At 35.2% G+C, this 24194-nt stretch overlaps 3 protein-coding genes and 1 non-coding gene across 10 annotated transcripts; all 4 read left to right on the plus strand.

Annotated features, from left to right (window-relative positions):
* The first annotated feature begins 2621 nt into the window (after positions 1-2621).
* LOC146920034 (small nucleolar RNA R71) lies at positions 2622-2728 on the plus strand. Its single transcript, XR_015012953.1, has one exon. It is a non-coding gene; the product is annotated as a small nucleolar RNA R71 (small nucleolar RNA).
* A 1810-nt stretch (positions 2729-4538) lies between these two features.
* LOC146920035 (uncharacterized) lies at positions 4539-5165 on the plus strand. Its single transcript, XM_085711094.1, has one exon. The coding sequence runs from the start codon at positions 4539-4541 to the stop codon at positions 5163-5165; it is 627 nt and encodes a 208-aa protein (XP_085567220.1).
* A 6023-nt stretch (positions 5166-11188) lies between these two features.
* LOC146920036 (AAA-ATPase At3g50940-like) lies at positions 11189-13144 on the plus strand. 2 transcript variants are annotated; one of them, XM_085713422.1, is made up of 3 exons: positions 11189-11962; positions 12056-12342; positions 12574-13144. In XM_085713422.1, the coding sequence occupies exons 1-3, from the start codon at positions 11326-11328 to the stop codon at positions 13051-13053; spliced, it is 1404 nt and encodes a 467-aa protein (XP_085569548.1). In that variant the 5' UTR covers positions 11189-11325; the 3' UTR covers positions 13054-13144. The 2 variants fall into 2 exon arrangements, with proteins under 2 accessions (XP_085569548.1, XP_085569547.1); XM_085713421.1 differs by having other exon boundaries at positions 11189-12342.
* A 4260-nt stretch (positions 13145-17404) lies between these two features.
* Positions 17405-22157, plus strand: LOC146920037 (phosphatidylinositol/phosphatidylcholine transfer protein SFH12-like). 6 transcript variants are annotated; one of them, XM_085713425.1, is made up of 15 exons: positions 17405-17665; positions 18327-18473; positions 18591-18798; positions 18902-19001; positions 19096-19362; positions 19454-19531; positions 19640-19741; positions 19828-19877; positions 20020-20119; positions 20218-20292; positions 20374-20439; positions 20760-20865; positions 21126-21283; positions 21626-21703; positions 21828-22157. In XM_085713425.1, the coding sequence occupies exons 2-15, from the start codon at positions 18446-18448 to the stop codon at positions 21840-21842; spliced, it is 1431 nt and encodes a 476-aa protein (XP_085569551.1). In that variant the 5' UTR covers positions 17405-17665; positions 18327-18445; the 3' UTR covers positions 21843-22157. The 6 variants fall into 6 exon arrangements, with proteins under 6 accessions (XP_085569551.1, XP_085569549.1, XP_085569553.1 ...); XM_085713423.1 differs by having other exon boundaries at positions 21848-22157; XM_085713427.1 differs by having other exon boundaries at positions 17409-17533.
* Positions 22158-24194: the final 2037 nt, after the last annotated feature.

Consider the following 24194-nt stretch of genomic DNA (forward strand, 5'->3'; position numbering starts at 1 on the left):
TTGAGCTTAAAAATTCATAAGTGAAATTTTCATAACCCCGCATAGGTTTCAGCAAATCAGTCCAACCTAATTTTCCTATCAACCTAGAAACATCATCAAAAAGCTCTAGCGCATCCAAAGTATTGGGATCAGGATAACGAGAAGGATGCAAGTGTTTAGAGATTAGAATTTTATACCTGTCCCTTTGCTTGTTGTTTTTGAACTGGATTCCATGATTCTTCACTTGTGCTTGCTTCTTTGGGGGAGGTACTCCTTGAGAGCTTGCTGGTTCCTTACCACTTCTTCTTGAAGCCATTGACCCTTGTTGCAATTGGTTTGAAGTTTTAAGGTTTGGGAAGATTTTTGGTGGAAAGGATTGGTTTAGGGTTGGGGTTGATGTTTAAGGAAGGTTTGTTGGTTTGGATGTGGAGATTGGTTAAGGTTTTGTGGTGTTTGGGTTAGGTTTTGAAAGATTAGGGTTTTGGTGAATTATGGGTTTGGATGGATGAAAGATGTTTTTGATTGGTGGTTTTTGTTTTGGATGAAGTTTGTGGTTGATTGGTGAAAGAATTGAGTGATTTGGTTATGATTTGAGGGAGATATGAGGGTTTGAAGGTTTGAAGGTTATGGAGGTTTAGAATGAAGTTTGAAAGATGAAAGAGGGTTGTTGTTTGTGAATGAGGAAGAAGAAAGAAAAATTTGTATGTATGGGCAACAAGAGGTCGGGCACGGCCGTGCCACCTATTGGCACGGGCCGTGCCATCTTCCTGACTTCATCCATCACTTTTTTTGCTTAAAAACTTGGCACGGCCGTGCCATACCTAGCACGGGCCGTGCCACCTTTCTGGTCCTGGGGGCTTCAGAATTTTTCAATTTCTCAATTTTTTTCGAATCACACTTGGACAATTACCTACAAAAATACTTAAAACAAAGAAAAACAAAACAAAAGCAATTAAATGCGTGGGTTGCCTCCCACGAAGCGCTCTTTTAATGTCATTAGCTTGACGGTTAGAAAAAGTCCTTAGAATGGATCAAAGATATCATATTGTGTAGATGACGCTATAAAACGTTCTTTCACAACATGATCGTTAAGCATACAACAAGAGTAAAGAGCGGGACCTTTCATAACATTTTCCAACTCAAATCCTACCATCTTATCACTCACTTGAAAGACTATCCTACCGTTCTTGACATCTATAAGAGCTCCCGCAGTGGCTAGGAAAGGTCTACCTAGGATTATGGGGACGTCTTCGTCCTCCGCAATGTCAACGACTACAAAATCAGTTGGGATATATATCCCTTCTATCTTAACGGGTATGTCCTCGACAAATCCTACAAGTTTCATGGTAGAACGATCAGCTAGCTTCAACTCTATTTTGGTAGGTTTCAATTCTCCTATCCCTATCCTTTTAAGAAGAGACAAAGGCAGCAAACTAACACTAGCTCCTAAGTCACATAAGGCTTTGTTTATGGTTTCATTCCCAATTTCACACGGTATGGCAAAGCTACCTGGATCTCTAAGCTTAGGGGGTGCTTCTTGGATGATTGCACTAGTTTCCTTGGCCAAGGCTATTGTCTCATTATGCTCTATAGCCCTTTTCTTTGAAAAATTTTCCTTTAAAAACTTGGCATATAGAGGCATCCTAGACAAAGCTTCAGCAAAGGGAAGTTTAATGCAAATCTTCCTAAGTATGTTAACAAATTTTTCAAACTTACCCTCTAGTTTAAGCTTATCAAGATTTAAGGGGGATGGAGTTTTGTTTTCTTCAAGCGGTTTTGCTTCTTCTATCACAATTTTATCACCTAAAGGCTTGACACTTTCTTTCCCAATGTTTTTAACCTTAGCAAAAGTTTCGCCTAACTTACTACCCCCAAAAGATATGACATTAACTTGGGCTTTGGGATTGGCTTCGGTTTGACCAGGAAAGACTCCCGGTGTTTGGGAAGAGGTAGCCACTTGTTGGGCTATTTGAGCGATTTGAGTTTTAAGCATTTTAGAGTGAGTAGCAATAGAATCAACCTTGGTATTGAGCTTGGAATGAGAATCATTCAGAAATCCGGATTGGTTTTTAAGTTCTTGAAGTTGTTTAGTCTGGTTGGCAATAGAATTTTCCAACAAAATTTCCAAATTGGATTTCTGAGTGAATCTTTGGTTGTTTGCATAACCGGGTGGTGCTACTTGTCCATAGGGATTTTGGTTTTTATAAAAATTTTGATTTTGTCGCATCCCTTGGTTGTATTGAGCATAATTCATTTGCTCAACACCATTAATAGCACTACCTAGTTGGCAATCAACACCAGCATGACCAGTTATACCACATATTTCACAAGAAGGAGTAGAAGCAGAATTGATAGCACTAACATTGAGTTTTTCAAGTTTTTCAGTTAGTGTATCAATTTTAGAAGCAAGGTGGTCATAGTTAGAGACTTCGTACATACCTGCCTCTTTTTTGGAGGATGAAGAACTAGTGATGGCTCTCTCGTCGGTCCATTTGTAATGATTTTGAGCCATGTCTTCAATCAGGGCATACGCCTCCATGTAGTTCTTATTCATAAATGCTCCACCTGCAGCTGCATCAACAAACATCTTAGTGGTATAAGACAAGCCATTATAAAAAGTGTGGACTATAAGCCACTTCTCTAGGCCATGGTGGGGACAAAGTCTTAGCATTTCTTTGAAACGCTCTCACGCATCATAGAGAGATTCCCCATCTTTTTGGTTGAACCGCGTGATTTGGTCTCTAAGTTTAGCGGTTTTAGATGGTGGAAAGAAACGGGTAAGGAATGCTTGCCTCATCTGATCCCATGAGGTAATGGAACCGACTTCGAGGTAATGGAACCAAGCGCTAGCCCTATCCCTTAAGGAAAAGGGAAAGAGATGAAATCTTACAACTTCTTGGTTCTCCTTCATGGTTCCACTAATTCGTAGGAAAACAGAGATGTGAAGATTGGGATCCTCAGTGGGGGATCCCGAGAATTGGTTTTGCTGCACCAAGTTAAGTAGGGCAGGCTTAATTTCAAAATTGTCATCCTCAACCGTTGGGTACACAATAACAGCTTGTGGCTCAGCCGTAGACGGCGTTGCATACTCTTTGAGAGTGCGATTGGCCATGGCGGTGTTATTTCATGCGTCTCTCTTTCGTTTATGCAAATACCTTTCGATCTCGTTGATTATTACAACTCGATTTCTGGTTTTTCGCATAAAAAATTGAGAACCCAAGAAGTTAACAATGACAGAAAAATAAAAAGTTAAAAATAAAAACGAAAAAAGAAAAGAGAAAGAAGAGAGAATTCTAATCACTAAGAAAAAGCTAATTAAATTAGTTAACTCCCCGGCAACGGCGCCAAAAACTTGATAGAGCCAAACCGCAAGTGCACGGCCTATTGAAGTAATAGTAGCAAGTAAAAGTATCGTTCCGCTAGGGAGTTGTTCAACTTAATTAACCTTTAGTGAATGATTAGAGGGAGAGAAAGTTTAGTAAAAAGGGGTTTTGATTGCTGAAGGTAAAAACAATATTAATAAAAAGCCTCGGGATCATTGGTTCATCATAATGACAAATCCTTCACTAGACAAGACCTAAACATCTAATTTCATGGTTTACACACTAATTTCTAAAGACCGGTTTCCCTTAGCCCCTCACCTTTCCGATGAAAGTCCGGTGAGAGTTTACTTCTAGCAACCAAGCCTATTTCGCTGACATGATTACTAGAAGATGCATAGAGGATTGAAACTACTCTTTGTCTCAATAATTGCAAAGACTATTTCACTGTTTTGCAATTATTGTCTAGATTCACTTGTTCCAACATCAAGACTCCGCTCTCGCTTTATGAATTGATGTTTGGGATGATGGATTGATGATTATCAAACCCTCCGCTTTCGCTTCCAGAGTTTGATAATTGTTAATCCACGTTAAGACGGTGAATCTAGATTAGAAATTAGGGTTACATAGAAATTAGGGTTTAGGCTTGTTTTGTTGAGGATTGAGTCATTAGACTCCCCAAAAATCCCAAGACGAAGAAGTCTACTCACTCATGTTCATCGTAGACATGGGGAAGAAGAGAGAAAAACAGTAAAATAAATTGCAAAGAAAGTAAAAGGAAAATAAAGACTTTTTATTGAAATAATACTTGAAATAAACAAAGTAAAGGGTGAATGTTTATGGTGGAAAGCTACTCTATTTATAGCTTTACCATTGACGTAGAAACTAAGCAACTAAAGGGATAAAACGGTAAAGCTGCAACAGGGTAACTTGGGCCCGAAGAAAAAGCAGCAAAAGTGAATCTGGGGACGGGCACGACCGTGCCAAGCTTCTGACTTTGGGGGAACATATTTTTGTCCCGTATCTTCGTATTCTTGCGCTGTATTTGCTCCAGTCCTCTTTCTTTCGCTCCAAGGCACCTTCCACCATATATTCATTCCTAAAATAAAATAAAAGACAATTTAAAGTGAAATATTCTAAAAGGAAATAAAATGCAATATAATTAAATCAAATCTTATTTAAAACTAAACTAAATAAAGCATTAAAATAGACTAATTTATGACTCATCATGGTTTAGTGATGGTATGGGATAGTACTCGTATTGACGTTTGGTGTTCAATGAGCTTTGGTCATACATTGATTATTAAAGGCACGATTATTCAGATCGGTGAACAATTTGTCATCGTTAATGTTTATGCGCCTTGTGAATTGGTGGCAAAAAGGGCGTTGTGGGAGAGGCTGACGGTGTTTGTAGATAATAATAATGACATTTGCTTTTGCGTGTGCGGTGATTTCAACTCTGTCCGAAGCATTGAAGAGAGGAAAGGTAGGGGCTCAGGTTTCAGGCAAGCGGATGCAGATGGTTTTAATAAATTCATTGATGATACTTTTTTGATTGATTTGCCTATTTGTGGTCGTCTATTCACTTGGTATAGAGGTGACGGCGTTTCAATGAGTCGGCTGAATCGTTTTTTATTGTCTGACAAGTGGTGTGTGGCTTGGCCAAATTGCATACATGTGGCTTATCAGAGGGGACTTTCTGACCATGTCCCGTTGATGTTGCATGTTGATGTTGAAAATTGGGGATCTTGTCCGTTATGCATGATTAAGTGTTGGGCTAATTTTCCTGGCTATGATGAATTTGTTCGCGAAAATTTGGGTTCTTTCAATATTACTGGTTGGGCCGGTTTCGTTTTGCAACAATAATTGAAATTGATGAAATTAAGTTTGAAGGATTGGCATCATAATCACACTAAGAACCTGGATTCTAAGATTATGGGGGTTAAGAGTCGTATAGCTCAGTTAGATGAGAAAGGTGAACAGTTTGTGCTTCAAGATGTTGAGATCACAGAGTTACATGATTTATCTCTTTCCTTGCATTCTTTGTCTCGGGTTCAAAATAGTATTACTTGGCAGAAGTCTCGAATGCATTGGCTTAACGAAGGTGATGCTAACACGAAATTCTTCCATGGCATGATGTCACATATGAGGCGCAATAATTATATTAATTTGTTGTTTGTTGGTGGTGTTGTTATTGAGGGTGTTCAAAACAATCGGACGACTGTCTATAATCATTTCTCTTCTCATTTCCAAGCAACGGGGGAGGAGCGGCCAAGTGTGTATGGTCTTCCTTTCCGACAACTATCCTTTGGTGAAGCCGGTAACTTAACTAGACCTTTTTCGATTGAAGAAGTCAAGCAGGCAGTTTGGGACTGTGATGATTCTAAGAGTCCGGGATCGGATGGTGTCAACTTTGATTTTATTAAAAAATTTGGGATTTATTGAAGGATGACTTTATGCGTTTGTTGGTGGAATTCCATCGTAATGGGAAGCTAACAAAAGGGTTGAATTCTACTTTTATTGCTTTGATTCCAAAGGTGAATAGCCCTCAACGCCTTGATGATTTTCGACCCATCTCTCTGGTGGGGTATTTGTATAAGGTGCTCGCCAAGGTCTTAGCCAACAGATTACGTCTTGTTATTGGTAGTGTAGTCACAGACTCTCAATCATCGTTTGTCAAAGGGAAGCAAATTCTAGATGGCATTCTGATAGCAAATGAGGTGGTTGATGAAGCTAGACGGTCAGGGAAGGAATTGATGTTATTTAATGTAGATTTTGAAAAAGCTTATGACTCGGTGGATTTAAAATATCTTGATGCGGTAATGGTTTAAATGAATTTTCCAACTCTTTGGCGTAAATGGATATCCGATTGTGTGGAGACAGCCACGGCCTCCGTCTTGGTTAACGGGAGTCCGACGGATCAGTTTACTATTGAGAGGGGTCTCAGACAAGGGGACCCTCTATCACCTTTTTTATTTTTGTTGGCAGCCGAAGGTTTCAATATCCTTATGAAAGAGGTGGTGGGGGCGCAGATGTTTCATGGCTATGGTGTAGGAGATGGTAGTGAGGTCTATCTCATCTTTAATTTGCGAACGACACGTTAATTTTTGGTGAAAATCTTGGTTGAATGTTCGATCTATGAGGGCTGTTTTGCTTTTGTTTGAGGAGGTGTCCGGTTTGAAGGTGAACTTCCACAAAAGCATGTTGACTGGTGTGAATGTTTCTGACTCTTGGTTAACAGAAGCGTCGTCAGTAATGAATTGTAGAAAAGGGAGCATTCCCTTTATTTATTTGGGTTTGCCCATTGGTGGGGATTTAAGGAAATTAAGCTTTTGGAAACCGGTTGTTGATCATATTGTGGCTCGCCTGTCATCATGGAATAATAAGTTTCTGTCTTTCGGTGGTCGACTGGTTCTTCTGAAGTCTGTCTTGTCCTCCCTTCCGGTTTACTTCTTTCCTTTTTCAAAGCCCCTGCAGGTATAATTTCTTCTATTGAATCTATTTTTAAAAGTTTTTTTGGGTGGTGGTGAGGATAATAGGAAAATAGCCTGGATTAAATGGGATTCGATTTGTTTACCTAAGGAGGATGGTGGTTTGGGGGTTAGGGGCGTCAGTATTTTTAACTTATCTCCGTTGGGTAAATAGTGTTGGAGGATGTTGGTGGACAAGGAGGGGTTGTGGTACCGGGTTTTGAAAGCACGCTATGGTGAGATGGGGGGCGGTTAGGGGAGGGAGGTCGAAATTCTTCAGTTTGGTGGAAAACGATTTGTTAGGTCCGTGAGGGTGTTGGTTTGGGGGTAGGGAACTGGTTTGAAGGAAATATTCGTCGTGTCGTTGTTGACGGTAGACATACATTTTTTTGGTATGATAAGTGGTTAGGGAACATTCCGCTGAGGTTTAAATATCCCCGGTTGTTTGAATTAGCGGAGAATAAAAATTGTAGGGTGGTGGAAATGGAGAGGTTAGGGTGGGCGGTTGATGGTAGGGCGTGGGTGTGGAGACACCATTTGTTTGCGTGGGAGGAGGGGATGGTGAGGGAGTGTTCTGTTTTATTGCATAACTTTGTTTTGCAGGAGAATGTGTACGACACGTGGAGGTGGTTGTTAGATTCGGACCATTGTTATACAATGCGGGGTTCATATAACTACTTGTCAAATACAGGCGACATTGTCGACAGGTCTACGATTGATGATGTTTGGCATAAGCAAATCCCTTCGAAGGTCTCTTTGATGGTGTGGCGTCTTCTCCGAAATAGACTTCCGACTAAAGACAACTTGGGTCGTTGGGGTATCATTGCATCGACGGATTTGGCTTGCGCAGCAGGCTGTGACTCAACAGAAACAGCTACTCATTTATTTTTGCATTGCACCCTCGCCGCTAACCTGTGGTTTAAGGTGTGGAATTGGTTAGGTATCTCATCAGCGCTGTCAGGTGATCTTCGACACCACTTTATTCAGTTCACCAAGATGGCGGCAATGCCTCAATTTTCACACTATTTCCTGCATATTATTTGGTTTGCAACTGTTTGGATGATTTGGAAGGATCGGAACAGCCGTGTATTCCAAAATCCGACTTCTAGTTCTTTAACGCCTATTGAAAAAATTCAGCAAGTGTCATTCTTATGGTTGAAATCTAAACAGGTTAATTTTGATTACAGCTACCACGACTGGTGTAACCAGCCGCTCCTTTGTATTGGTGTTAGGGTGTAATTTTTTCTTTTTTGGTTGGTGCTCCCTTTTTAGCACCTTGACTTTGTAAATGTTTTGCGGTGTTTCTCCTTTTGCACACCTTGTGCGGGAGGATCTACCGTTGGGTTTTAATATCATTTTCATTTTTCAAAAAAAAAAAGAAAATAGACTAGTAGAGAGGCAAAAGTTATGGTGCATAAGTCCTTCCTTATGCACCATACATAAACATATCACAACCGTCGGATCTTCACTGCTCCGAGATGAACCAGTTTCGCCTTGTTCCGTTTCGAAGTTGAGATTGCTACCAAACACGAAAGTGCGTTCTCCATTAGGCTCTGATCTTTCTCCGGCGTGATTTGATTGAGCGATTCTGATAGTAAACCTTCTTTTTCAGCTACTAGAAGCTTCGATTCTGTGTCCACCGCTATGAATTTCAACACCCTAATCGATGCAATTTTTGATTCGCAACTTCCTTGTTGAAGAACAAGAAGCAAAGAATCTAGTATACTCTTACCTTCGTTCTCCTTCTTGCTCTTCAAAATCGATTCGCGATTCTCAATTTTTGTCAAGGAGCTTCACCGTCCTCGCTGGACACCTTAGAAGGTTCTCCTCCGTCAAATTCAGATCTGGTTCTCTGCGGATACCCGAACATTACACAATTATATTCTCAAAGACGATTCAGTTTCAGTTTGTGGTGGAATTCGATTCAGTTCTGTTTGTGGTGGAATTCGATTCAGTTCTATTTGTGGTGGAATTCGATTCAGTTCCGTTTGGTTTCGGATTTTCAAACCCTTGAGAGTGTTGGATTCGGAAAAAAATCGAAACATTGATGAGTTTTGTGAGTTTTTGTGTAGTTTGATGAGTTTTGTGATGAACACTATGGATGTGTTCTTGAGGTTCTGGAAAAATGCATATGAATGTTCATGAGGTTATGGAATTTTGCTGGAAAAATGTTTGATGAATTTGTAGTGAAAGCTCAAAAAATGAATTGCTGGAAAATATTGTTCATGTTGTTCTTGCTGGAAACCATTCTCACGGCAAAATGGTTTTGGAGTACAACTCACAGAAACCATTTCGACAGCAAAATGGTTTTGGAGTCCAACTCACGGAAACCATTCCCACAGCAAAATGGTTTTGGAGTACAACTCACAAAAACCATTTCCACAGCAAAATAGTTTTGAAGTACAACTCACAGAAACCATACCCATAGCAAAACCATTAGACAATTATTTTGGTTTTGAAGGTATTTTGTTTTACATCATCAGCAACTAAATCAATGAAAAATGTTTTTTTTAATTATAATGAATTATTAATTTTCTTCATGTTTTATGGTTTCACTTGGATAAAAAAAATAAAATAAAAAATAAAAAATAAAAAAATAAAAAAAAATAAAAAATAAAAAAAAAGCTTTCACTTGGGGTGTAAAAAGCAATTATGTTGGGTGTAGAAAACAATTATGCACGATGCATAAGGATCTCCTTATGCACCATAACCACACCCAGAAGGATCAAGCGACCCTCCAAAGACTAATTCCTGCTCCTTCAACCCGACAATCTAGATTTAATGTGATCAATCGCAAAAGATGTTATTAGATTTTTTAAGGGAGGTATAATATATTTTCTTCCTCTTGTCAAAAAAAAAATTTCTTCCTTTAACAAAAAAGATATTTTCTTATATTGTATATATATGTATGTATGTATATATATATATATATATATATATATATATATATATATATATATATATATATATATATATATATATATAGGGTTAGGATCAAATGACACCAAGGTGTCAAATTAAATATGACACCAAATCTCAGCCATTAAATTTGTTTAATCCAAAGGCTTAAAACAATCACCGGAACAATTAAAGTGATCAAATATTTCTTGATTTGTCTTGCTATATCTTTCCTTTAATGGTGGATTTTGCACTCAAGTATGAATTTAATTTTTCATATATACCCTTGATTTCTATTTGAAAATACTCACTCACGTATTTCGCTTTCAGTGATCACTTCTCTATTGCTACCACTCTTCTTAATTTTTTAAATTGATATTTTGTACAAACTTTATTTGCAACAATGCTAATGTTCTTTTTGAATAACACAAGATTTTTCGGATAAATTTGTTGAAATGTATTATCACTCAATTTAATTTCACTATCCATCGGTTTGCATTCACTATAAAGAAGTGGACCGAGATTTAGACACTTGTAACTATATAGAAATTGAGAAAATCATGCGATAAAAAAAACAATGGCAAAAAATATCATAAGTGATGATAGACGCAAGATAAATACATGAGTATTTTGAAATTGAAATGAAGGGCATATGTGAGAAAACAAATTGAGACTTGAGTGCAAAATACACCATTAAAAAAAACATATAGCAAAACAAATCAAGAAATATTTGATCACTTTAATTGTTTTAGTGATTGTGTTTAAGCCTTTGGATTAAACAAATTGAATGGATGAGATTTGGTGTCATATTTAATTTGACACCTTGGTGTCATTTGATCCTAACCCATATATATATATATATATATATATATATATATATATATATATATATATATATATATATATATATATATATATATATATATGAGAGTTTGTTAACTTAGACCGACAAAAAACATGATGGTTCAAATGAAAAGGTGTACACTTGCTAACTTGAACCTTCACATTTTTTGTTGGGTAAACTTAGCAAACCCGCGCACACACACGCATATATATTTTGGTCAAGTAGGTCACACATTTTTTTTTTGTGAAGAAGTGTGGTGTCCAGGGTTCGAACCCCAGTTCCTGCATATATTATGCATTTGCCCCTAGCAACTGAGCTAAGCTCACGGAGACACACACACACACACACATATATATATATATATATATATATATATATATATATATATATATATATATATATATAAATTGAGATGCATAACAAATTGTACCAAAACAAATCATATAAGTGCTTACAATCTCAACTAAAACCTCTCAAGAAAAAAAGAAAAGAAACTTGTTACATTCTCAACCCTTTAGTTTCCTCACTTCAGCAAACCGCCTATGATTAGTTTAGAAAAATCCTAGAAAAAAGTAGGTTGTTCCCTTGATTTTCTTGGATCCCAAGATTCTTTTTTTATTATAAACGGAAAACCCTCTTTTCAAGATTCTAAACAAATCTATAAACCCTCTCATCAAGAAAACGTTGAATATAAAACCCTAACAGAAACCCTATCTCTCTCACTCATTCTTCATCGCTCATCACATCAAAGTTCACACAATTCTCTGCCTCTCTCACTCTTCATAGCTCTGCACATCAAAGCTCACACACCACCATGAGATCCCCTATGTTTGGTCGTTTTTCTTCTGCGTTTACAAACATTGGTTCATCATCATCATGGTTCGAGGTATATGCTTCTTTCTCCACTTTTATGATGATATTAAGAACTGTATTCAACGATCTCATACCCTTAAAACTTCAAAACTTCATCGCCTCAAAGTTACGAGCTTTCTTCTCAAATTACCAACCTAAAAATCAAGTCTCACTTCAAATCGACCCGCTTTGGGATGGAAGTCCCAACAATCTCTTCTATGCAGCCAAAGAGTATCTCCCTACTAGAATATCCAAAACTTACACATCCCTCAAAATTGGAAAAATATCCAATCATAACAACGTACTTGTAGCTTTTGATGGAAAGCAACCAGTGGTGGATGAATTTGAAGGCATCAAGATTAAATGGATGCTTACTGAAAAAACCAACAATGGTCTTTCTGAAAATCCCATTATGCAAGATGATCTATATGAGTTTAGTTTTAAGTCTAAGCCAAAACAAACCGGGGAGAATGGGTTTGTGTTATGTTTTGATGAGAAGCATAGAGATAAAGTAATGGAGAAGTATATTCCACATGTTTTAAGCACTTATGAAATTATGCAAGCAGATAATAGGACTCTCAAGATCCATTCATTGCAAGGTAATTGGCTACAAAGTAGTTTTAATCATCCAGCTTCATTTGATTCACTTGCTTTGGATCCTGATTTAAAGAAAGCTATAATTGATGATTTAGATCGATTCTTGAGGAGGAAAAAGATGTATAAAAAAGTAGGTAAACCTTGGAAACGTGGGTACCTATTGCATGGACCTCCAGGAACAGGAAAATCTACCCTAGTTGCTGCTATGGCAAAATATCTGAAATTTGATGTCTATGATTTGGATTTAAGCACTATGCATAGTAACTCAGAACTCACAAGAGTCATGAGGAACACATCTAACAAATCCATTATTGTTATTGAAGACATTGACTGCAACAAAGAGGTGCTTAATCGATCAAGATCAGACATGTTTTCGACTAAGGTTTGTTGTCTTACTCCCTCACCAACTCATATTAATTATTCTGCTAAAGTACATTTCTCTATTTTCTTGTTTTGTTAGCTTTAGTTGGGTCTCTTAATCTTTAGAAGTTTTAATTGGATTTTGTATCTTACTTGGCACGTTATAATATATTTAGATTGTATTGAACCAAAATTCTGCAGTAATCAAAATATTTAGACTAATTTAAACTGTATTATTTTTGCACTTGACAAGGTTAATTACATGCCCCCGACACCTGAGGATCTTGGATATGATGATGAGACTCAGGATCTTGGATATGCTGGCAGATATGCTGGCATTGCTGCTCCTAAGAAGTTTACTCTTTCGGGTCTTCTTAACTATATGGATGGTTTGTGGTCAAGTTGTGGCGAGGAACGAATTATTATATTTACGACGAACCATAAGGACAAAGTAGACCCAGCATTGTTGCGCCCTGGTCGTATGGACATGCATATTCACCTTTCCTTTCTTAAGGCCAAGGCATTCAGAATCTTAGCTTCAAATTATTTGGACATTGAAGAACATCATCAGCCACTCTTCGAGCGAATTGAAGAGCTATTAGAAAAAGTAGATGTCACCCCTGCTGTAGTGGCCGAGCAGCTGTTGAGAAGTGAGGATCCTGATGTTGCTCTCAAAGCACTTGTTAAATTTCTTCAAGAAATTGACATTTCAGAAAGGAAAATCTTACATTAGAAATGCATTATGTCATTTGCACTTGCTACTATTCTAATATCCATGATAATTTCAATTATCTAAAATAATACATTGGCATTGCTTTGAGATATCACTTTGCCTTTATATTTTTTGTGTGGGTTTCTTATATTTTATATTTTATTCCATCGTTAAAGATTGCATGGTTTAGCCAAAGCGTGTGTGAACACTAAGTTTTAGTTTCGATTCACACCTACGAATTTCTCTATATTGGATGCTATATATGGTACTCGTACTCGTGAATCCTCTTTAGGACACATCAGAGTTCTTTGATATAGAATGCACATCTATTATCAAGCATATCATTCAATGATACTTAACAAAACAATAGTTTCCTAACTTTAATATCCACATAAAAGAAAGCAAGAAATGGCCTAAAAAAAAACAATTTTGGTGAAAGAAATTAAATTGTATTGTTATAACACTCTCAATTCTTTTCTTTTTTTAGAGAAATGAGAAGGTGACCAACACAATATCACAACTGTTTTTCATGATGTCTCTATTTGTGCTTATAGTGAGTTTTTGTCTTCTCTGAATGTTGTTGTCACGCCATCATTTTAATCAGTTTTTACATATTTTTCATGTATGAGTGTTTATGTTTAAGTTCATAGCTTTTTCTCAAAATGCTATAAGATTTCGATCGTTGTATATAATGAAATCAATTTATAGGGGCGATGTTAATTTTTTTTCTCCGTAAAGGCGTGTTGGTTACTTGATGGATGTTAATTTATGTGGTATGTATTTACATTAATTTGAATATGAGCGTAACCTTGGTTCATTCTCTGTCAATCAAAATTTGACAAGAAAGACATATTTTTAGTAAATATAATCTTACAAAAAATTATTTTTGTCAATTACTTTTGGTGTATGTGAAAAAAGAGTGTAGCTTTGTTGCATACCGTTTCTCTTTTTTAAAATCTATCTATTCTCTAATTATGAAACTTAATGTCTACTTAAAATACAATCTTATCCCTTCTTAATTTTTTGACACGTCATCAAAGTTATATCCTTTTGTGTCTTTTGTTTCAATCTCTCCCTATTTCTCTCTCTTAAAAACAAATTAAAACAAACTCACTCGATAAAACACACTAACTTAATCTTTTTTTTAAGAACAAACATACTTGATCTTAATCTCAATCAAAACAAATTTTCCTATAATTCAACTTCTAAATATCTAAAAAGTTAAAAACAATTTACAATCTATTATCTTTTTTTAAATAACAAATAAGTACACAAAAATAAGATAATTTGTAACAAAAAATTCATTTTATTTAGTTGTATCCTAACAAATATTTTTTACAACAAAATTGATTATGCTTTTTCAAATAATCTCTAAATGATTGAATATCAAAATATATTTTTATTCTAAATGATTGATTATGCTTTTGTTGCGGTAGATTATTAATTATTATATCTTTTAGAAAACAATGAAAAAATGATAAATGAGTCACTAAATAATATAGTTGTACAATTCATACACGGGACTCATAACGACATCTTTATCAATAATGAAATCTTTATTATTTTAAATATTTTTACATATTTTTAGTTTACCACTTAATAATATTTAAGGGTTCCCTCAAAAAAAAGATATTTAAGGGTTAGATATGTTTTTGGTCTCTATAAATATGTCAACTTTTTGTTTTAGCCCCTCTAAAAAAATTCTTCAACTTTAAGTCCTCCAAAAGTTTTTCATCTTCACTTTTGGTCCCTCATTTAAAGTAAACTTATATGTAAAATTCATATTTTTGAATAAAATTTTGCATAAAAATTTATAATATTATAAGAATCTCTAAAAAAAATAGATTTTTTCAACAAAACATGAATTATTATATTTTTGGCGGTTAAAATTCTATACATTCCTCCCTAATTTCATAAAAAAAATACAAAAAATGACTTAAAAATAGGGACCTATAGTAATGATTGAAAATTTTATAGGGACTAAAAGTTGAAGGAAAATTTTAGAGGGACTAAAAGTTGGTATATTTATAGGGACTAAAGACATATTTAACCCAATATTTAATAACAATTATTTCAATGATTTTATCATGAGCAAATTACTGTTTAAAAATATCATTGGCAGATTACCCTAACCTCCCTTAAGGTCTTCTTAAATAGCACAAACACCCGCTCTATTTTTTTTAACTAAACAATAATCTCCCTTATTTTTATCAAATTGAGAAGCACTTCCCTAATCGAAGATTATTTTCTTTTCATTGATTAACCACAATGCCCATCCACCAAAATTCTTATTTCTATTTTCTCTTTTGTAATCGCCGATGTTTGATTTTATTTGGTGGTAAAACAAATGTTGTTATTGTTTCTTGATTGCGAGAAAAAAACTCATATAACTTAATTATGAAAAGATAAAACAGATACAAACAAACCAAAATAACTGAAATTAAATTGTATATTTACAAGGTTATTGAAATGGATAAAATGAGGAAAGATTGATGTGTTTAGAAAATTAGAAGCGGTGCTTGTGTTATTTAAGAAAATCTCAAGGAAAGTCAACGTAAATTGCCCTTTTTTTTATTAACGTCAGTTTTGTCATTAGATTTTTTCTTCTTATTTTCTCAATTCATGTACCATTGCAATGCGCCTTTGATGCATAGTCCCCGCTTCGAATTAACATGTGCTTAGCACGGGTTTATTGCTAGTAAATATTGTAATATTTAAATATGGGTCGGATGACTCATCAAGCTGCATAACTCGTTAATATTTAGATTGATTCTATTTTGACGGTCTATTTAGCAAACATGCCTACCCAATTTAACTTATTTATACATGCTGGACCAACTAAACCAAAAACACATGTTTTTTTAGGTATTATATATAAGAGATTTACTTATCCCACCCTACTGCCTTCTCGCGTGCCCTGCAAAATTTCCAAAAATACCCCTAGTCCGGATTATATAATCCGGACAAGATTGTTAGTGATTTCCGGAATATGAAATCCGAACCAGATGTTGTGTGCTTTTTTGTGTCTTTCTTTGATGTCAATGGTCTCTATTGACCGTTATATGAACCCCACACAAGCTGCAATGCAATTGCAGGGTTCATATGAACGGTCAACAATGACCATGACACCACCGACACCCCTAAAAAACTAGAAACATTTGAAGAAAATGGAAGAAAAGAGGTGAAGTGAAGAATGAATGTATTTGTTGAAGATGGAAGCCTATTTATAGCCTAAAACAAGTCCTAGGTCATTAATACAGTCAATGAAAACGTGTTAGTGGTTGTAACCGTCCAAACCCACATTAATGACTCTCTTTCAAAAGAATCCAAGCTCTTTTTCAAAAGAATCCAATGCTGAAGCTTTCCGGATTTTACATTCCGGAATGTCCTTAGCCCTACAAGAAGTGCCAACTTTTCCATCGTTCACCATTATCGCATTAATCCGGAAAATATATTCCGAAAGACATACGTGTATTCTGGATTATATATATTACGGAATGCATCAGTCGTGGCCGATGGTCTACACCACACGTTTTTGTCGGTGCTCAAGTCAAAAAAAACGCGTTTTACCACGTTTTTTGACTGCATTTATGGCCTCCCAACCGTTTTTGACCCACCCCTCCCTATAAATAGCCTTCCAAACTCCATCATTTCTCACACCATCCTCTCCCACCCTCTCCTCCTCTTCTTCCTTCTACAACCATGGTTTTCATCGTTGGCCTTTCATAGATAAGGGCCTCGTTGAAAACTTTCAGGGTTTGTATGAACGGTCAATGAGGATGGAACCGCGCTGCAAAGAAGTGTGGTTCATCTGAGGGTCATGTGGGTCAGTGTGGTTCTTAGCTTCGCCTGTCTGGGCGTAAGTTTGAGCACCCCCCACCTCCCTCAGGGGCATTGTTTTCTTCTTCCGGCCCCCCCTCTTCCCTCCTCCTCCGGTTTTCCTCCAATAGCCAAACTACTGGTATGTCCTATCACATACCAGTGGTTAGACTCTTAGGAGATTAGAATTAGGCTCTTAGGAGATTAGAAATAGATTTAGGATCTTATGTAATAAGCTTAAAAAGCTTGAAAATTATTGTAATGTATTGTTCATATATTAATAAAATGAGTTGTTTTTATGTTTGTGTCTTTTTATTTCTGTTTTTTATTTTATTCGCATTTTATTTTACGAATTGTAGAGCTTAAAATTGCAAAAGTTATGCTAAAATACTATTCCGGATTTTAAAATCCAGAAACATCTGAAAAATTCTAACAATTCAATCCAAAATACGAAATCCGGACCAGGGCCAAAATTGGAAAAAAATAGGGCGCGAGGAAAGGCGGTGGGAAAAGTAATACTCTATATATAATCTTTAGGTGTGTCCAAACCAAAACTCACATGCATGCGGGTGTTTCTGTTGTATTACTTGGATATCTTATATTCTTATTATTATAACGTTGGCTAATTCTGAATTGCAGAGAGATTCACGGCATTGTTAAGACTTGGTCATCTTTGTCAATGGTGTCTCACTGTCTCTTACCAATTTATCATAAAATTAACTATTTTAGGACAATAATGGTTTTATGTTATATAACCTTTTTTCTATAATCTCTCTCTCTTTCCTTTTCCCTGCTACCTATTCTCTTTCAAGAGGTAAATATTATTTTTTATGTATATTTCTCCTATTCCCTTTCCTTTGATTTTCAACTTATTATTTTCATGTGCAATGTATAATTCTATCAACATCTCTTTTATGTATCAAATTGATTTATCTTAATTGTTTGATTGTTTTTCTATTTATTTGTCTTCTTTGTTGACACAATTTAATGTAACAAAAGAAATGTATTGTCAAATTCATTGTTTGAAATTGTGTTTGTGATCGCGATCGCGGTTGTGATTACGCTGCCAACTTTGATTTTAAGGTAAAATATGGCGGCAGATGCAGCTGCAGTTGCGATTGCAGCGACTTCTAAAACCTTATATTGCGGCCGCAATTGTGATTGTGGATCTCAATTTAAATTTAAATATTTATAAACTTGTTGTGTGTCTAATGAACTAAAAGAAATGTATGGCAAATTCATTTTTAGTAATTGCGTTTGCGATCACGGTTGCGGTTATGCTACAAACTTTGATTTTGCGGTGAAAAAATGGCGAATGTGGCCGAGGCAGACGCAATTACAATTGCAATGTCATTTTAGAGATCTCTAAAACCTTTATATTGCGGCTGCAATTGCGGTTGCAGGACTCGATTTAAATTTAAATAAATAAACATGTTTTATGTCTAATGAAATATTGGTTTGTGGTTGAATTGCAGGCAGGGCAATTGGGAGTGCTTTCAATTTTCTGCCCTGCATGATATGAGTGCTTGATTCTTCTATCGTTGGCTTCAACTCCTCTACATAATAAGCAGAAGAAATCAAACATAACGACATCATGTCAGAACCTTTGGCTTCTGGGAATGGTAAACTTCTTTATGCATTTTCACAATTGAATGAGGTGATAAATATTAGTTTAATAATCTATCTATAGTGTGTTATGGTAGTGGCTTTTAATTGGAACAATATATATGATGTTGTAGGTTCTTTTAAGAAGAAAGCAATGAATGCCTCAAACATTCTCAGGAATTCTTTGGCAAAAAAGGGTAGGCGAAGTAGTAAGGTCATGTCTGTTGAAATTGAGGATGTTCATGATGCCGAGGAGTTGAAAGCTGTTGAAGAGTTCCGTCAAGCTCTTATATCGGAAGACCTCCTCCCTGCGAAACATGATGACTATCATATGATGCTTAGGTTACTCTCTCTTCCTTGTGTTTTTAGTCTATCATACTATTTTCAATGAAGCCCTTGCTTTGGGCCCTTATCCGAATATTCATGTATTTTTCATTTTGTATAGATTCCTCAAGGCCAGGAAATTTGAAATTGATAAATCAAAGCTGATGTGGTCTGACATGCTTAAATGGAGGAAGGAATTCGGTGCTGACACTATTGCGGAGGTACTTGGTTGTAACAACAATATTATTGTGAAGCTTGAGGGATTTGAACATTTAATTTATGTTTTGTATTTTTTTGTGTCCTTTATTATACTAGGAATTTGAATTCAAGGAAATTGATGAAGTATTGAAATATTATCCACAAGGACATCATGGTGTAGATAAAGAAGGACGACCTGTGTACATAGAAAGATTAGGACAAGTCGATGCGACCAAGATGATGCAAGTCACAACCATGGATCGCTATATCAAATACCATGTAAAGGAGTTTGAGAGGACATTCGATGTAAAGTTTGCGGCTTGTTCCATTGCTGCCAAGAAGCACATCGATCAAAGTACGACTATCCTGGATGTGGAGGGAGTGGTATGCATAAAAATAGTTAACAGATAGTTAATTATATTTATACATGAAAAAGTTTCTGCAACTTGAGATAAATATTGTTTCGATGTCACAGGGGCTTAAAAGCTTCAGCAAACATGCTAGGGAACTTGTTACTCGCATTCAGAAGGTTGATGGTGACAACTATCCAGAGGTATTATTATTTATCTACTTTTGGTTAAAGTTATGGGGGAAAAGTTTTGTTGTGAATAAATATCATGGATTACTGAGTAATACTATGAAATTGGTTGCTTCACTGCAGACCTTGAATCGCATGTTCATCATCAATGCAGGTTCTGGATTTAGAATACTGTGGAACACTGTAAAATCCTTCCTTGATCCCAAGACCACAGCAAAAATCAATGTGAGCCTATAGACCTTATCCTAATTCTGCTTGTTGTATTTGGAAAATTGTGTCATTGAAACTTATATTAATTTATATATGATCAGGTTCTTGGCAACAAGTATGATAGTAAGTTGCTTGAAGTAATTGACGAAAGGTGAGTTCATAAATGCATTGAATATATCAGTATATGGTTTCGTCATTTGACAAATAATCTGAAACTGATTCATTATTTTTACGCTCCTCGTATGTCTTTGTCCATCTTTAAGTCTTAATTTCCATTGTATTTTCTTTGTCAGTGAATTGCCTGAGTTTTTAGGAGGTACATGTAAATGTGCTGATGAAGGAGGATGTATGCGTTCCGATAAGGGCCCATGGAAAGATCCTGAAATACTGAGGGTTGGACCTGCCAGTCTTCTCTTTTACCTCTATTCTCTTCTTGCATCTCTATTTTTAATTTCAGCTAATAATTTTATGTCGCGTGTATGGCATTGCAGTTGGTTGAGAGTGGGGCACACAAATGTTCAAAAAAATCTGAGTCTAATGTTGACGAAGAGAAAACAACTTCTGAGGTAAGAAAGCTCATTCTAGCAAGTGTTAGTGTTTTTTGGCATCTGTGAACTTCTTAACTGATTGATGAGGATGTACTCTAGGACCACACGACTTCCAAAACGGAGGAAAATCTCACCACCTCACAAGTTTCTCCGATTCCTGAAGAGGTATGTTAATGTCCATTCTTAACTATACATAATAGAGTATGTAACCCTCAATTTCTTGTGTGTTAGCCGTTCTTAACCCTTCGTCATATACATAATATAATGTACATATAATATTAATGTTAATTTTTTTTAATACCCCTTTTATTTACCAAGGGACTATGTAAAAAGTCTTTTTAACCTTCTACAACTACATAAGCTAACTTACTTGGATTTTAAAATTGGAGCAAAAATATTGAGCTACTTCTTCCTCATTATCGTCAAGCTTTTTAGTTTTCTTAATGTTCATTGTTCTAACTGTCTGAAAAATATAAGCCTCACAGGTCCCTGCTACTAAAGCTTCCAAGCACGAGGATCCAATCCCGGTAGATGATAAAAAAACTGCTCAGAAAAAAGTTGACGAGACAGACGCAATGGCAACCTCAGAAGGTACATGTTGGTGAACCAAATTATATATTTCTTTTAATATATGACTTGGTTTGTGTCAAATGCATTCCTTTTTAAAATAACCTAAGGTTTATAACCATGATCCTACACATGCTTTTCTTCCACCTTATTCATGATTTTAAAAATATTTGTTTCTATACAAAATGAAAACATTTGCGAGGACATTTTCATATCTTTGTGAATGGCTTAACATTATTAATCTGAATTTATTATCTCCACTCATCTCTGTCTCCATCCTGCAGAGTTTGTGACTGTCATGAAACGCATGACTGAGTTGGAACAGAAAATGACAACCATTAATCATCAGCCTGTTTTAATGCCACCTGAGAAGGAGGAAATGCTACATAATACTATTAATCGAGCTGATTTATTGGAAAAAGAACTCTTGGCCACCAAGAAGGTATTCAATCTGTTAGAACAGCATATTTGGTTCGAAAGAAAACAAATAAATAAAATGCACACAAGAGCACAAACAATTGATCACATAGTTCGACTAATTGTATTGTACCTACGTTTCCGACAGCAAAGTGGCTGATGTAGTTTTTTTATTATGCGATTCTTAGGATTTCACAGTACAATGTCGTGTTTAAATACTATGCTCCATCAAATGACTACTTATCAACGAATACGAGTCATACTCAACACAATCATCAATCTTTAAGTTTTGCAAGTTCCATGAAAACTAAAATGTTTATCTATCGTTCCATGAAAGTTTAACTGTCGTTATTGTTTGCTTTGTCAGGCTTTAGAGGATTCACTGGTTAAGCAAGAGGAGATTTCGGCTTATGTTGAGAAGAAAAAACAGAATAGAAGAAAGTGTGTATGTACACTACCAATGCAATATCTATACCTATCTTTTAACTTTACTACTTACTGCATAATAATTCTGGTTACTAAAGCTTTATATATAATAGTAATAATGCAAATTTACTTTCTTAATGCAGTTTTGTTTCTGGTAAATTAGAATTGTGGATGCTCAACAAAGCATGATGTCCAGAGATTAGCAGGAGATTGACTTTCACATTCTGCCATTCAAGAGACTTCCCAAATGCCTTTTTACATAAATGTTCCAACAACATGTGAACTAGTAAATTTACAAAACATGAAGAAAAGGATATGCTCAATATATGAATTATGCAAATCAGAATTTTTGTCTCTTTTAGGATAAGATCAATTGATTTCTATGTATATATTATAGGTCTATGAACATTATGCAAAGCAGTCCTATATTGTGTACGCATTGGAATCAATATCTAGTACAAAATTAGAGTGTATGTTTTTATGGCCAAGTCTATGGTGCACAAGGGGAATATGTCTTGCGCCATGCATAAGGTCGTTTCTACTATTGAGTCTCATTATTAAATTAAATGAAATATGATGAGATTTAATGATCCAATAGTGGAAAAATAAACTTGTGCGTGGTGTAATATTTATTTTACTTGTGCACGTTAGACAAAACTTGTTTTTATATACATGAAAATTATGCTCCCACAAAAGAGATATTCTTTTGTTGGCTAAAGTAAAGAAAAAAGACATCGATAGGGAGGAAGAGTTGAATTGGCCAAATGTGGGCAGACACAATGAGTGAACATTGGCTTGCCCTTTTAAATAATGAAAATATGGTAATTTTTTAAAATTAATATCTTCACTTTTTTTAATTAAAATTTTATGGAGATACAAAATAGAAGAATTTATAGATGAGTGACCTAGTGGCGACACACACGGAGAGGGGTGACATTAGAAATCTGAGCTTCTACATAAAATATTCTCACAGCCAACCACTATGTTGCAACAACGGAGATATGAAATTTTTTATTTTTGTTCATGTAGGTTGTGAGATTGAATCTGACTTCACTATTAACATGTAGATTATGGTATACACATTTTTCAAAATAAAATATATATATACAGTACACATTTTTTAAGAAAATTACATATCCAGTAAACTTGATGTAAACTAGATTATATGTTACATATTCTGTGATAAAAAAAACTGTTTACAATATACTTTTTTAGAAAAAGTGCACCGTATTATTGGTATAAAGTCCAAGTTAATGATGGGCAACTTCTTTTTATTCCAAAATGTATGCAGTAAATTGAAAAGTACTTTTGAAAATAGAAGAGCATGGTTAAAAAATGTGGGGTTGATTGATTATAATAACAACCTCCTAAACAAGTCACCAATAGGCATGGCCAAAGATTTCATATGAGAGTGTCACCTTTGTCTTGAAGGGGTATATTTGTGGTCCTATAGGGAACTTGGTAGACTTAATTGTTAAAGTAAAAGCTCCTTGAGAGCATTATTAAGGGAGAATAAATTAAAGACTAAGCATTCACTTGTCACAAAAAAATATAAACATGTAACTTTACTTTATAGATTCTTATTTGAAAAATGTTGCATGGATTTATATGCAAAGATCCCCGGTGATCTTTTATAGATTTAAAGTTAAATGCCACGTTCCTATACTCATAGTTTATCTTACAAAAAATGGCAAAAAGAAAAGAAATAGAAGAAGTGATTCCAGCTAATTTAATCACTTATTTTTTAGTATCTCAGTTTACTATAGTCAAGGTTGTCGTTTACCTGGAGTCTAGAATCAAAGCTAAGCATATACTATAATACAATATTACTCAAAAATATTATATTCCAAAAAATAAATGAAAAGAAATAAAGCTATGAATATAATGCTAAATTAACCAAGAGAAGAAAACACCTAGCTTAGTAGGTATCCATTCATACCTGTTCCTTAAGTAAAAATATTCATGAGCTACAATCAAATAAACTGAGCAGTTGAGTCTACCTTAACTTTGTAGACTTTCTCTAATAAGACACACAGAACAAGAACTGCATAACAACTGCCCCACTATTTCATAACCTCCGTTCCAAATTATAAGTCGTTTTATGAAGAAAAAAAATGTTCCAAATTGTAAGTCGTTTTACAATATCAATAAAATATTAATGTTATTTTTTTTATTATACCCTTAAATATTTATTACTCACTCTTCTTTCAATTTTTTAACTTATATTTCCCATATCATTTATTAAGGATAATTTTGTAAAACAATTCATAATTTCTCTTTCTCATGCAAAATTAATTACATTTCTCAATACGTGTGAAATGATCAAAACGACTTATAATTTAAGATGGAGGAAGTATCATCATAGTTGACTGAAAGCCCTCTACAATCAGAACTAACTTGTAGCCAATATAGCATCGTCACTTTATGTTAAAAGTGTGTTTGATGACTTACACGCGTCGGTATCCAACAACGACATAGACACCGATCTAGTATGTTTGATATTTGGGTCG

Source organism: Medicago sativa, chromosome 5 (genome assembly GCF_051527215.1).
Source record: "Medicago sativa cultivar Bolivia chromosome 5, Bolivia_mono, whole genome shotgun sequence".
NCBI lineage: Eukaryota > Viridiplantae > Streptophyta > Magnoliopsida > Fabales > Fabaceae > Medicago > Medicago sativa.